Here is a 16,210-nt window from a genome sequence, read left to right as displayed (position 1 = left end):
TTAAATCTAGCATCCAGTTTATTTGGTGTAAAATCAGTCATATGCACACCATTTAAGAATTGCAATATCTCCCTCTAGATTATATTCTTTTATAGTAGTTTTCCATATCTTAAGAGTCAATTTCACCCATGGGTTATCAATAGTATTTATGCACCTTTGCAGGTCATTATCAGCCAAAATTGCTTGTATAGGGATGGGAAGTACCTGCTCCTCAATGTTTTTCCATTGAGTGTCATATGATGGGTTGCACCAACATATCACAGCTCTCAACTGTGCTGCAAAAGAATAATCTCTAAGAGAAGGTAGGCCCCATCCCCCCTTTCCCTTTGCTAATTGCAAAGTTTTAAAAACTTACCCAACTTGATGCTTTCCAAAAGCTCCAGCACATCCTCTTTCTTAATATCTACATGCTCATATTGTGTCAGGAAACCTTCCTGAACACACCCAACAAACTCCACCCCACCTAAGGGATACCAATCAATATTTGGGAAATTAAAATCTTCCACCATGACAACCGTGTTATTATTACATCTTTCCAGAATCTGTCTCCCCATCTGCTCCTCGATGTCCCTGTTATTATTGGGTGGTCTATGAAAAACACCGAGTTATTGACCCCTTCCTGTTTTTAACTTCCACCCACAGAGACTCCCTCCATGGACATCCTCCTCCCCTGCGGCCGTGACACTACCTCTGAGCAGCAGTGCCACACCCCCACCTCTTTTTCCTCCCTCCCTGTCCTTTCTGAAACATCTAAAGCCTGGCACTCTAAGTAGCCATTCCTGCCCCTGAGCCGTCCAAGTCTCTGTAATGGCCACAACATCATAGCTCCAAGTACCGATCCACTCTCTAAGCTCAGCCGCTTTGTTACGATACTCCTTGCATTAAAATAGACACATCTCAAACCATCAGTCTGAGCGCATCTCTTCTCTATTGCCTGCCTTTCCTCCTCCTTGCACTGTCTCCAAGCTTTCTCGATTGGTGAGCCAACCATCCCTTCCTCAATCTCTTCAGTTTGGTTCTCACCCCCCAGAAATTCTAGTTTAAACTCTCCCCAAAAGCCTGAGCAAACCTCCCTGCCAGGATGTTGTCCCCCTTGTATCCAAGTGCAACCTGTCATTTTTGTACAGGTCACGCCTACCCCAAAAAAGGTCCCAATGATCCAGTAATCTGAATCCCTACCCCCTGCTCCAATCCTTCAGCCATACATTTATCCTCCATCTCACTCTATTTCTATTCTCACTGCCACGTGGCACAGGCAGTAATCCGAAGATTACTACCTTTGAGGTCCTGCTTCTCAACTTGCTTCCTAACTCCTTGTATTCTGTTTTCAGGACCTCCTCCCTTTTCCTACCTATGTCACTTGTTCCAATATGTACCATGACCTCTGGCTGTTCACCTTCCCACTTCAGGATATCGTGGACGTGATCAGTGGGAGGCAAACAATTATTTGCGTCCAGAGAATCGCCTGTCTGACCCCCTAACTATACAGTCCCCTATCACTGCTGCCATCCTCTTCCTTCCCCTACCCTTCTGAGCCACAGGGCCAGACTGTGCCAGAGGTGCAGCCACTGTTGCTTCCCACAGGTAGGCTGTTCCCACCCGACAGTACTCAAACAGGAGTACCTACTGTAAGGGGGAAAGCCGCAGGGGTACTCTCTAGTATCTGATTCCCTTCCCTCTCCTGACTGTTACCCACTTATCTGTCTCCCCAGGCCCCGGTGTGACTACCTGCCTATAGCTCCTCCCTAGCACCTCCTCACTTACTCTGACCAGACAAAGGTCATCAAGCTGCATCTCAAGTTCCCTAACCCGGTCTCTAAGGAGCTACAGCTCGACACACTTGGCGCAGATGTGGCCTTCCGGGAGGCTGGGAGTCTCCAAGACCTCCCACATCTTGACACCCAGAACAGAACACCAGCCTCAAACTCATACTTCCTGTTCATATTCCTCACAAGTAACTTACCTCGCCTTGATGCGTTATCTTTGAAACTCTGGTGAGCCAAAGCCCTCCTACTCTGTCTCCCTCTTCTCTCCTGCCCCCTCTATAAAGCAATCTTCTTTTAAAAGCCTTCCTGCTGGTCTAACTCGCTGACATCCACGTGCTTACACAGGTTATTTTCACATCTTTCCAAAACCTGTCTACTGATCTGCTCCTCCGTGTCTCAGTTGCTATTGCGGGGTGGGGGGGGGGGGGTGGAGGTATAGAATACTCCCAACAGAGTGATTACCCCCTTCCTGTTTCTGAGTTAAACCCACTCTGACTCAGTAGATGATCCCTCCAGGTCCTCCCTACTGCAGCAAGATAATATTCCCAAGTATTAATGCCACTCCCACTTCTTTTACCTCCCTCCTGTCCCTTTTGAAACATCCAGCAGCCGTTCTGACCCTCATGACAGCCAAGTCTCTGTAATAGAACCATAGAGCACTACAGCACAGTACAGGCCCTTCAATCCTCCATGTTGTGCCGACCCATATAATCCTTAAAAAAAATACTAAACCCACACTACCCCATAACCATTTTTCTTTCATCCATGTGCCTGTCCAAGAGGCTCTTAAATACCCCTAATGTTTTAGCCTCTACCACCATCCCTGGCAAGTCATTCCAGGCACTCACAACCCTGTGTGTAAAAAACTTACCCCTTATGTCTCCCCTAAAATTCCCTCCTTTAATTTTGTACATATGCCCTCTGGTGTTTGCTATTGGTGCCCTGGGAAACAGGTACTGACTATCCACCCTATCTATGCCTCTCATAATCTTGTAACAATTACAAGCTCTTAGTTCCACTTACTGACCCACACTCTACATTCATCACCTTTGTTCCAGATACTTCCCACATTAAAGTCCATACATTTCACCCCATCCAACTGATTGCATATATTTATGGTCTATCTACAATCTCTCTATATGTTGTGTCTACTTTACATCAACGGCTCTATCCTCTGACCTGTCAGTCTAGTTCCCATCTCCCTGCTAACCTAGTCTACATCCTTCCCAATAGCTCTAGCAAACCTGGCCACAAGGACTTTGGTCTCCTTGTGTTCAAGTGTAACCATTCCTTTTGTACAGGTCATACCTTCCCAAGAAGGGATCACAATGATCCAGAAATCTTATGTCTTCAACACTGCACCAATTCTTCATCCAAACATTCATCTGTCTGTCATCCTATCCTTACCCTTACTGGTGTGTGGCATGGACAGCAGTCCAAAGATCACTGCCCTGTCCGCTCTCCCCTATCACCAGTGCACTCCTTTTCTCCCCTCTTCCCTACTGAGCCAGAGAGCCAGACTAAGTACAAGAGACCTGGTTGCTGCGGCTTTCCCCTGGTAGGTCATCTCCCCCAGTAGTTTCCAAACTTGTTATTGAGGGGAACAGCCACAGGGGTACTCTGTACAATCTGCCTATTCCCTTTTCTTCTCCTGACATTCAACCAACTTACTGCCTCCTGCAACAGGTGTGACTGCCTCCTTGTAGATCCTATCTATTGACCTCTCATTCTTCTGAATGAACTGTAGGTCATCCAGCTCCAGCTCCCGAACACGGTCTGAAAGAAGCTGCAACCAGATGCAACTCACAGATGTAGCCATCAGGGACATCCCACATTGTGCAAGCGGAGCACACCACTGCCCTGGGGTCCATTCTTGCTACTTCACCTATGCAAAAATAAATAAAAAGAAACTTGACAGAACCTTCAAACTAGCTTCAGCCTCTTCTTGTTGAAGCCTCTTGAGCCAAAGCCCCAGTTCCCCACTCTAACCCTGTCCACATACATTATGGCTGCTCCCACAAGAGACTACTCATGCTGGAAATCTGGAGCAATGCACAAAAGCCTGGAGGAACTCAGTGGGTCAGATAGCATCTATGGAGGGAAAAAGCAATTTACAAATTTTACAGTTATTATTGCTGATACTGACTTTTTATTCCAGATCTACCTGATTTATTATGTGAACTGCTGACACTAAGCTTGGCTCTTAAAAGCCTGCAGGTAGAAGGAAGGCAGTAAATTTCACAGCTTCAACAGAATGTACACGGAACAGATGATACTATCAGCAAACTTTGAAACTTTTGCAAAAACCCTTGTCATTTAAAGTCTGGTGCATCCTGCTGCTCCTGCACCATTGCTCTCAACCCCCACAAAGCTGTTTATAAACTGATTCCAGGCTTATTCTTGGCTCCTCAGTGATTTTAAGCAGCTTGACAGACTGAGACCAACCAGCAGAGACAGATTGTGAGATCTGATTGCCAATACATGGAGCCCCCTGCTGTAACATTAATTTATAAACTGCTCATGTCACAGATAGAGCACACACCTTTAAGTGCTACATTTATTAATGACATTTCCTCTTACACCTTATTTATATTTACATAAGACCACTGACCCAACAGATTTGCACGCTGCACACTTAATTCCTTTGCCAGCAGAGTGTAATACACCCTTATATTCAATTATGAAATACAGCAACTTCCCACTTATCTAACAGGCTACATAGATATGTGATACATTGTAACTTTCTTCTTTATATAAAACAAAAACCATTGAAGGTGTCATCAATTCCCACCCAGGGCAGATGATACCACAGGTATTAGTACAGACTTACTATATATAAATGACCTTGGAGCTAAGATCAGCAATCCAAGTTTAAAAATCACTTAATTCAAAATTTAAATAAGTTTTTAAAAAGTTGCAAATAAAAACAGATTAATAAGAGTAACTATTGAAAAATGTTAAAATTAATATTAATATGGAAATCTCCAAAGATGATCATTTTATCTTACAGAATGAAAATTCAAGCCATTTGTGCAAGTAACTGACAGTTAGTTCCTCTAAAGAATAACTGGTACAATCCTGTTAAGCATGAACGCTACAACAAAAAGTAAATCATTTGTCTATAAGTTCTTGATAATCTTCCATTTGTCTTCCATGCACAATAAATCCAGTAAGATCAGCAGATCTGATGATTTGCCCATTATCTCTTCTGTGTACCAAAGGCTGGGTCATCCGCAGAGCCCAGACTGAATGCAGATGCTGTCCTTTTAATCGAATTTGATGCGCTCCAGATGAGAATTTGCTTTTAGTGGTCACACCAGCTGGGCCTTCCATCCAACCACCTCTCCAATCTCTGCCAAGTGCACAACCCAATGTCAGTTAATTCAACAGAGTCCAAGGACTGAAGCAGGGGCCATCTTACTGTTTATGGGTCTGCCTTGGTTAGTCAGTAGTGGATACTTCCACCATCAGTAAGTTAAATTAATTAAACTATCAAACTGTACAGCACAGGAACAGACTCTTCAGCCCATGATGCCTGTGCCAACTGTGTTGCCAAATCAAACTAATGCTGTCACCTGCAATCATCCATTTCTTTTCATTCTCTGCATATTCATGTGCCAGCCTAATAGCCTCTTAAAAGTCACTCTTCCACCTGCTCCCACCACCTGCAAGTTTCAGGCACCTACTATTCACTGAGTAAGAAAAATACTTCCCTTGCACAGCCATTTGAACTTCCCACTCACAGCTAAAAAGCTATTTGCTCCAGTATTTTACATTTCCAGCCTGGGGTAAAAATATTCACCATCTACCCTATCTCTGCCTCTTATAATTTATAAAATTTTAATAGGTCTCCCCTCAGCCTATGACATTCCAGAAAAAGCAATCCAAGTTTGTCCAACCTCCTCTTGTAGCGAATACTCTCTAATCCAAGCAACATCCTGGTGAGCCTCTTGCAACTTCTCCAAATCCTCCACATGTTCTCTGTAATAGGGTAACCTGAACCACACACAAAACTGGTTCAGTATTGTCAAATGCCTTTCGAGTGATGACTGACAGAATGGAGAGAACCATCGTACATTAAGAATTGCAATAATGGAAAATAAAACAAAGTGACTTACAGTCTCAACAAAAGAACAGGAGTTCCTTCCTTTCCATGGAGGAGTCTTGGGTAATGCAATGAACTTCTCATTCCATGTGTTGGACAAGCTTCCCTCTGTTGAACCAAAAAATGTCAGAATCAGTGCTGAAACCATCTTAGCATGTTTAGCCTTCCCCTTGCAAGTACCTGATAAATGTACAAGGGTGTAAGGTATTCATCAAAATGTGGAGACACTCCTCAGACTCAGCTAGCATATTAGTCGAGTAGACCAGAAATCTAATACCACATCTTGATGTACAGCCCCAACACCACAACTAACAGACTACTATATATACAAAGGTTAGAACATGGAATACTACAGCACAGTACAGACCCTTCAGCCCGCACTGCTATACTCTCTCCACAACCACGACTGTATGGCTAGGCACAATGCAAGTGCCACCTATAAATTTGCCGATGACACAACTGCTGTTGGCAGAGTTTCAGATGATGAGGAGGAGGAATATAGGAGAGAGATAGATCAGCTGGTTGAGTTTTGTTGGAACAGCAATCTTGCACTCAACATCAGTAAGACCAAGAAATTGATTGTGGACTTTGGGAAGTGGAAGTGGAGGGAACACACATCAGTCCTCATTGAGGGATCAGCAGTGGAAAGAAAAAGCAACTTCAAGTTCCGGGGTCCAACATATTGATGCAAATATGAAGAGGGCACACCAATGACCTGAGCAAATTTCAACAGATGTACCGTCACTGTCTAGGATGGAGGGGCCCTGCACAGGATCAGACAGAGCTGCAAAAAGTTGCAGATTCAGTAAGCTCCATCACAGACACTAGCCTTCCCACCACCAAGGGCATCTTCAAAAGACTATACTTCAAAAAGGTGGCATCCATCACTAAGGATCCCACCAACCAAGATATGCCTTCTTCTCATTTCTACCACAGAGGAGGTACAGGAGCCTGAAGACTTACAATCAATGTTTCAGAAACAGCTTCTTCCCCTCTATCATCAGATTTCTGAATGAACAACAAACCCATTAACACTGCCTCACTATTTCTGCTCTCTTTATGTACTATTTATTTAAAAAAAAATAAGACATGGGAGCAGAATTAGGCTATTCAGCCCATCGAATCTGCTGTGCCATCCCATCATGGCCAATTTATTATCCCATTCTCTTTCCTTCTTTCCGTAACCTTCGACAACGTTACCAGTCATGAACCTATCAATCTCTATTTTAAATATACCCAATGGCTTGGCTTCCACAGTGATCTGTGACAATAGATTCAATATATTCACCATACTCAGGCTAAAGAAATGCCTCCTCATCTCTGTTCTAAAGAGAAGTCCTTCTAATCTGAGACTATGCCTTCTGATCCTGGATTCTCCCACTATAAGAAATATCATCTCATTGTCCACTGTGTAGGAAGAATAATAGGTTTTATTCTTCTAAACTCTAGCAAGTACAAGCCCGTAGCCCATCAAACTCTCCTCGTATGTTAATCTCTAAAAAAATCCAGAAAATTCTCACGTTCTTAGCATTACTGCATGTAAATTTGGAACCCATTATGATTTGAAACTTGTCTACCCAGAAAGTACTGGTACTCACATTTGATATTGAAAGACGCCACTGACATTTGAGCCTCCTCTCCAGTGACTGTATTCCGAGTAATACACTGGAAGTTTCCACTGACTTCTCTCTGAACAACTGCTGTAAAGTGCAGGTTGCTTCTTTCTTATTATAATTTATAGTTTATTTGTGTATTGCACTGTGTTGCTGTTGCATAACAACGAATTTCACAACATACGTCGATGACAATAAACCTGATTCTGATCTTTTAACCTACTCTACAATCAATCTAACCCTTCTACCCTATATAGCTCCCTATTCTTCTGTCATGCATGTGCCTATCTAAGAGTTTTTTTTATATGCCTCTACCACCACCACCACCACTGGCAGGGTGTTCCACACATCCACTCTATATGTGCAAATCTGAACTGCAGCTATTTAAAAAAAATTTATGACCAGAAGAACTCTGACATCCACACTATATCTTCCTCCAATCACCTTAAAATTATGCAGCCCCCCCCCATCCCCCACTCATATTTGCCATTTCTGCACTGGGAAAAGTTTCCAGATATCCACTTGATCTATGCCTCTTATCATCTTGTACACCTCTAACAAGTCGCCACTCATCCTCCCTTACCTCATATAGAAAAGCCTTAGCTCACTCAACCTACCCTCAAAAGATGTGCTCTCCAATCATCACAGCATCCTGGTAAATCTCAAAGATTGTTACTCCCTTGCTTATGTACTTCAAAATTCACAATGGAGCCCAAGCATAGAAATACACAACAGCAGCATTGTCCAAATAGATCCCTTGAACTGAGCCATTTCAGCTCTACTACCTTTACAACGTGGTTCAGGTAGCACACACTCATGGTCCAAGAGTGAAAACTTGTGTTAAAGTGGAGACAGGGATTCTTCCCGTAGCAACAGTGTAAATGTGTCAGCAGAAATGAGAATGAACAGCTGGCGTGGCACTGAGCATTGAGGTATTCTAAAAAGATGTGTAAACAATGGAAAGCATGTGTTATATCCAAAACACCAATCATTTATAGCCAAATCTGGAGGCCCCATTCAGGACTAATCAGCCTCCCCAGAAATGAAGTGGAAGTAAGTCATCCTGTACCCAAGATGGCGTATGATGATGACCAGCAAAGAGTTCTTCTGGTTATAAATTTTAAAAAAATAGCTGCAGCTATACCCCAAAAGACCACAATCAGTTCAGATTAATCAAGCATGCGATTTATTTATTTATTTATTTTTTACAGCTTTTGATTGACATGCTGTACATCTGGAAAATGTTACCATTTGTTCCAGCAATTTTTGAAACAATTGCTCAGACTTTTTTCTTAAAAATATGAGCAGCTTTTAGACTAAATACCATAGTTAAATTTTAGAGCCATTTCTAACTGAATGTGGCATTTCAAAGAGCCTATAGGAACATAAGTGAATGTTATATTGGTCGAATGTGGATAGCATGCATTCAGTAAGTGACCACGCCTGTGCTTAAGAACACAAAGGCAGAGTCAGAATGGGTAATTACTAAAAAGTGACACATTGTAGGAACCTCATTCGCTGTCACCACTTCTCCCTTCTCCACTCTCAGTCCTGGTGCAGGATTTCAACCTGAAACATTGACAATTCCCTTCCACCCCTATAGATACTGCTCAACCTGCCAAGTTCCTCCAGCAGATGGCTTGTTGCTCCTGAATCCTCCTGCCTGCCCAAAAACACAAGCATGTATTTTGAACATGAGAAACACATGTACTAGTAAGAGAGGAGTCAGCCATATTGCCCCTCCAGGCTGATCTTAGTCGCAACTCTACGTTCCTCTCCATTCCCTGAAAGTCTTGACTTTCCGACAGAACGAAAAGGTATCTCAACTACGTATACTTTCAATGATTCAATTATAAGCACTCAGTGTAAAGGATTCCAAAAACTGATGACCCTTGGGAGAGATTTCTCTTCACCTCTGCCATAAAAGTGCATCCGTTTATTCTGAAACTACACTAATTCTAAATTGCCTTTGAGAGTAAACATGCTCTTAGCATCTACCCTGTCAAGCCACTCATGTTTCAACAGATTCCCTCTCATTTGTCTAAAATCCAGGTTAAAACAACCTGCTGAACTTTTCTCATGTTACCCCTTTATCTTAGAAATCAAGCTGATGAAGTCTCAGAACCATCTATAATACAAGTATATTGCTCCTTAAATATGAACAAAACCGTACACAATGGTTATGCTGTGGTTTCCCCAATGCCCCATATTCAAGGCAAGACTTGTCTACTTTTACACTCCACCCTCTTTACAATAAAGGTTTTCTAAGTACCAGCTGGATGATGTTGTAATGAGGACACCTCAGGTACCTCTGCAGCATAGTTTCTGTTTATATTATTTGAACAATATTGTTTTAATCTTGAAAAATGAATAATTACATATCTAGCAATCTTCAATATTACCATTATTTACCACAATGGTCTACAATAGGTGCAACCTCACTTGCTCTCCACTCTGCTACAGGGTATCTAGACAACTGCAAAACATAAGTCAGGCTGCTGTATCAATTAAAGCTCATAGTTCCAACGCCATTAACCCCTCAGTAGTATTCAGCAAGTTTCAAACTCTGGGTCCCCAGTACCTCCCTCTGCAACAGGATCCTTCCTTCCTCATCAACAGGCCACAGTCAGTGAGATCAGAGATGAGGTTTCTTCCTCAGTGATGATCAACATAGATGTACCTCAAGGAAGCCCCGTTTTACTCTTTCTATACTCATGAGTGTGCAATTTAGTACAGCACAAACATGATCTATAAAGATATTGACAATTCAACTACTGTTGGTAGAATCTCAGATGGCAATAACAAGGCATACAGGAATGAGATGGATCTGTTAGCTCAATGGTGTTGCAACTCAACATCTGCAAGACCAAGGAATTAACTGTGGACTTCAGGAAGGGGAAAACAGGAGAAAATACACCAGTCCTCAATGAAGGGTCAGTGGTAGTGGTTAGTGGTTAGTCCTCAATGAAGGGTCAGTGGTTAACAGTTTCAGGTTCCTGGGCATCAACATCCCAGAGGACCCAACTTGAGCCCAACACATGTAGATACAATCATGAAAAAGGCATACCAGTAGCTCCATCTCATTTGGAATTTGAGGAGATTCAGTACATCACCAAAGACTCTTGAAATTTCTATAGATGTATGTATGGAGGAGAGCATGCTAACTGATTGTATCGAAGTCCGGTATAGTACCTCCAGTGCTCAGGAGAGCAAGGGGCTGTAGAGGGTTGTAGACTCAGGCCCAGCATCAAGGACAAGAGGCAGTGACTCAAGGTAGCAGCAGACATCAAAAAGGACTGTCACCATCTGAGACACGAACTCTTCTAATTACCACCATGGGGGAAGAGATGCAGGAGGTTGAAGATCTACACTCAATGGTTCAGAAACAGCTTCTCCCCCTCTGCTATTAGATATCTGAATGGTCAATGAACACCACCCTGTTATTCTTTCCTTTTGCCCTCTATTTATTTTTGTGATTTATTATAATTTTATGCCTTTGCACTGTCGTGCTGCCAGAAAGCAAAAAAAATCACATACTTTATGTCACTGATAACAAATCTGATTCCAATTCTGATTCTTTCAGTCCACCTGCCAAATTGTTGTCCACTGACTAAGCCTATCCATAGTCTTCGCACAACCCAACTTGCTTTCCCATCCATCTTTGTATCATCAAAGAATCTGGCCACAGATATGGTCTCCATCAATATTGATTGATATTCGAGTCTCCAGCAATGAATCCTTTGTTATTGCTTTTGTTACAACTTGTCAACATGAAAATAGCCTCTCATTCCTGACTGTTTTCTTAATCAATCCTCCATACACGTAAATACATTGCATCAAGTTCAATAAGTGTTTACTTGAGTTGTAATCTTTTATATGTCACCATTTTGGAATCCAACCATATCATCTACCATTTCCCCTTAATCCATTTTGCTTGTTACATCTTCAAAAGAACACTAATACATTCCTTTAATAAAAACAATATTTTAATATTTTATCATCATTTAGAAAATCAAGTAATATTCCCTTAATATTCTCTAACATTTTCCCATTGACATACTCTCAAATTAATTAAGTTGTCTGTCTCCTTCCTTTCTTGAATAAGGGTACTACTCTTTATGATACTCTAATCTTTTGGGACCTTTCCAAAGCTTGGAGAATTCTGGTTCAGATTAGTTAGTTTATTGACACAATGAAATTTCTTGCTCTGAAGCCCATGAGTAAACAGCACACATGGTAATAATAAATACAAGTGCAAGGGAAAAACCAGAATGGTGCAAGATAGAGTAGTGCAAAAAGAAATGCTGAAGTGTCACTAACAGAGAGATAGAATTAAGAGTCCAAAAATGTGGCAGCACCGGCCCACTAGGAAGAGAATATAAACAGTGATTGGGTCAGAAGTCTGAGAGCAGTAGAAAAGAAGCTGTCCTTGAGTCTGGTTGCCTGGGCTTTCAAGCTTCTTTATTATAAGAATGATGTGTAGTCTTTGGAGAGGATGAAGAGAAGGCCGAACAGGATGTTGTCTGGATTAGAGGTCATGAGTTACGAGGAGAGGGTTAACAAGCTGAGGCTGTTTTCTCTAGAGTAGTAGGATATATAGAGAGTGTCAATGGATGTTGTTTATTCGGATTTTCAGAAGGGCTTCGACAAGGAGTCACATATATGGCTGCTAAATAAGATAGTATATAATACCAAGAGGGCCCATGATATGATAGGAAAGATACAAAGCGAGGTGGAGAGATTAGGAGAATGGACAAAGAAGTGGCAAGTGGAATATAGTGTAGGGAAGTATATGGTTGTGCACTTTGGTAGAAGGAATAAAGGCATAGATTATTTTCTAAACGGGAGCGAATTCAAAAATCTTAAGTGGAAAGGGACTTGGGAATCCTAGCGTAGCCTTAAACTTACTTTACAGTTTGAATAGGTCTTAAGGGAAGCAAATGCAATATTTGCATTCATTTCAAAAAGACTAGAATATAAAAGCAAGGATGTAATACTTGGTCAGACTGCATTTGTGAGCAGATTTTGGGCCCCATATATATAAAAGCATGCGCTAGCATTGGAGAGGGCCCAAAGAAGGTTTACCAGAATGATACCAGGAATGAAAGAGTTAACATATGAAGGCATCCTGATGACTCTGGGTCTATACTCGCTGAAGTTTAGAAGAATGGGTGGGGGGGAATCTCATTGAAACCGACCAATACTGAAATACCCAAATAGATTGAACATGGAGAAGGTGTTTCCATGATGGGACTGTCTAAAACCAGAGGGCATAGGCTCAGAATAAAAGGATGCCCCTTCAGATCACAGATGGAGGAATTTCTTTGGCCAGATGGTGGTGAATCTGAGGAATTCTTTGCCACATATGCTGTGGAGGCCAGGTCAGTGGGCATATTTAAAGTGCAGGTTGTTAGGTTCTTGATTAGTCAGGACATCAAAGGTTATGGTGAGAAGGCAGAAAATGAGGTTAAGTGGGATAATGAATCAGCTATCATCAAATGGTGGAGTAGACTCATTGGGCCAAATGGTCTAATTCTGCTCAAGAATACAATATAAATGATAAGACTCTAGGCAGTGTGGAGGATCTGAGAGATCTTGGCATCCATGTTGATAGGACACTCAAAGCTGCTGAGCAGGTTGACAGTGCTATTAAGAAGGCGTATGGTGTGTTGGCATTCATCAACCGTGGGATTGAGTTCAAGAGCTGTGAGGTAATGTTACAGCTATACAAGACTTTGGTCAGACCCCACTTAGAGTACTGTTCATTTCTGGTCTCCTCACTACAGGAAGGATATGGATACTACAGAGAGAGTGCAGAGGAGATTTACAAGGACGTTGTCTGGATTGGAGGGCGTACCTTATGAGAATAGGTTGAGTGCCCTTGTCCTTTTCTCCTTGGAGCGACAGAGATTGAGAGGTGACCTGATCGAAGTGTACAAGGTGATGAGGGGCACTGATCATGTGGATAGCCAGAGGCTTTTTCTGAGAGCTGAAATGGCTAACACGAGGGGGCATAGTTTTAAGGTGCTTGGAAGTAGGTACCAAGAGGATGTTAGGGGTAAGTTTTTCCACACAGAGAGTGGTGGGTGTGTGGAATGCGCTGCTGGTGGGTGTGGTGGAAGCAGATACAATAGGGTATTTTAAGAGCCTCAGATAGGTACATGGAGCTTAGAAAAAAAAAGGGCTATGTGCTAGGGAAATTCTAGTCAGTCTCTAGAGTAGGTTATGTGGTCGGCACAACATTGTGAGCCAAAGAGCCTGTAATGTGCTGTAGAATTCTATGCTCTATGTTCCATGTCTTATGGTCTAAAAGCTGAAGGAAGACTTGAAAGAAGGTCATAAAATGATGTAAAGCATAGACAGACAGCCAGTATCTTTTATCCTGATTTGATATGTGCAGTAGTAGAGGGCATGAATTTAAGGTGAAAAGGGGAAGTACAGAGGAGATGTGCATGGCAAGTTTTTTAAAAAAGTGGAATATTTAGTCAAGAAGAAGGGAAGAGATCGCTGGGGCCATCAAACTTTACAGCTCCTCCCTTGGAGTGTCAGACGCCTGAGCCAATAGGCTGGTCCTGGACTTATTTCCACTTGGCATGATTAACTTATTATTATTTAATTATTTATGGTTTCATATTGCTATATTTCTTCACTATTCTTGGTGCGGCTGTAATGAAACCCAATTTCCCTCGGGATCAATAAAGTATGTCTGTCTCTCTGTTTGTCTCAGATGACAATCTTTGCATCCTCCCTGGCCACAAGGGTAGTGCAGAGGATTGGAGGATGGCAAATGTTCCGTTGTTTAATAAAGGTAATAGGCAAAATCCTGGGAATATTAGAGCAGTCAGTCTTACATCAGTGGTAGCTAACAGAGAGGATTCTTCGGAACAGAATTTATGAGTTTTTGGAGAAACGTGACTAAGTACAACTCTAGTGCTGTACTTGAATTTGGTAATGATACCACTGTTGTTGGATGAACCAAAGATGGTAACAAGTCGGCATACAGGAAGGTGTTCCAAATCTGGAGTGGTGCCACATTTCACTCAACATCAAAACCAAAGAGGTGATTATCGACTCAGGAGGAAGAAGCTGGAGGTCCATGAACCAGTTCTTATTAGAGGAACTGAGGTGGAAAGGTCGGTAGCTTCAAATTTCTTGGTGTTAACATATTGGAGGATCTGTCCTGTGACCAGCATGTAAATGACATCACAAAAAAGGCACATCAGCAACTCTCTTAGAAGTTTGCGTACATTGCACATGGCACCAAAAACTTCAACTGACTTCTAGAGATACAGAATGGAGAGTATCCAGACAGGCTGCATCATGGCCAGATATGGAAACACCAATAGCCAGGAATGGAGAAGCCTACAGAAAGTGGCGGATACAGTCAGTCTATCTCAGGCAAAATCCTCCTCACCAGTGAGTACATTAAGATTCAAGATTGTTTAATATCAATTATTGTACACAAGTGTAAAGGAGAGAGAAATAATTGTTACTCTGGATCTGATGCAGCACAAAAAACACAATAAGATAAAGAACACAATAATAAAAAAAACAAAAAATATAAATACATAAGATAGCTTATATGCATAGATTGATTGCATGGCCATAAAATGACACTAGACAGGAAATGATAGTGGGAGGGTGGTTGTGGAGGTGTTGATCAGCCTTACTGCTTGGGACAAGTAACTGTTTTTGAGTCTGGTGGTTCTGGCATGGATGCTACATGGCCTCTTTACTGATGTGAGTGGGACAATCAGTCCTTTAGAGCGAGCAGGGTGACAAGCCCTTGAGGAATGCTGTTTCATTTGGCTGTATTCATGCATATGGCTGAATGACAATTAAATTTGAATTTCATGGTGTTACTGGACCTTTTTTGGCACCCTTCTGTATGCATGTCCTTGATAGAGGGTAGGTTGGTGCTGGTGATGCATTAGGCAGTTTTGGCTACCTGTTGTACAGCACAACCACAACCAAACAGCATCCATTATCCAAGACACCCACCATCCAGGCAGTGCCCTCTTTTCATTCCTATGATTGGGCAGGAGGCATAGAAATCTCAGGTCACACACCACCAGGTTCAGGAACAAACCATCATGCTCCTGAACTGCCATGAATTAACTTCAATCATCTCTGCTCTGAACTGATTCTGCAACCTGCAGACTAATTCTTAAAGACTCTTTACAACTCATGCTCTCAATATTATTTTGATTTGCAGAATTTGGTTTCTTTTGCACATTAGTTGTCTGTCACTCTTTGTCTATTTATGTGCAGTTTCTCATAAGATTCTATTTCATTTTCTTTTTCCTGTAAAGGCCTGCAAGAAAATAAATCTCACTGTACACACTTTGATAACAAATTTTCATTGAACTTTGAACATAGTCATATTAGAGATGGTCATCAGCATGGTTTTGTGAGGGGCAGGTTGTGCCTCCTGAGCCTAGTTTGAGTTTCTCTGGGAGGTGGCAAAACCAACTGATGAAGGTGGAGTGGTGCATGTGGATTTTATTAAGGCACTTGACAAGGTTCCTCATAATAGGCTCATCCAGAAAGCCATGATACACAGAATCCAGTGAAACTTGGTAGCATGGATTGGGAAGCGGCCAGCCCACAGAAGGCAGAGGATGGTAGTAGATGAAGCATGTTCGCCAGGAGATATTCCTCAGGGATCTGTTTTGGAACTCTGCTCTTTGTGATCATTATAAATGATTTGGATGAGGAAGTGGAAA

At 42.0% G+C, this 16,210-nt stretch overlaps 1 protein-coding gene across 1 annotated transcript in view; it reads right to left on the bottom strand.

Moving 5' to 3' along the window:
* The window catches only part of lin9 (lin-9 DREAM MuvB core complex component), a 148,265-nt gene that overhangs the window by 53,231 nt on the left and 78,824 nt on the right, over window positions 1–16,210 (bottom strand). The window contains exon 3 of the mRNA XM_059982719.1: window positions 5,885–5,979. Within this exon, the coding sequence (XP_059838702.1) occupies window positions 5,885–5,979 (95 nt within the window). The remainder of the gene's footprint in view (window positions 1–5,884; window positions 5,980–16,210) is intronic.

The sequence above is a fragment of the Hypanus sabinus genome, chromosome 10, assembly GCF_030144855.1.
Source record: "Hypanus sabinus isolate sHypSab1 chromosome 10, sHypSab1.hap1, whole genome shotgun sequence".
NCBI lineage: Eukaryota > Metazoa > Chordata > Chondrichthyes > Myliobatiformes > Dasyatidae > Hypanus > Hypanus sabinus.
Note: the sequence above shows the minus strand (reverse complement) of the source record. Positions and strands in the feature narration are given on the sequence as shown.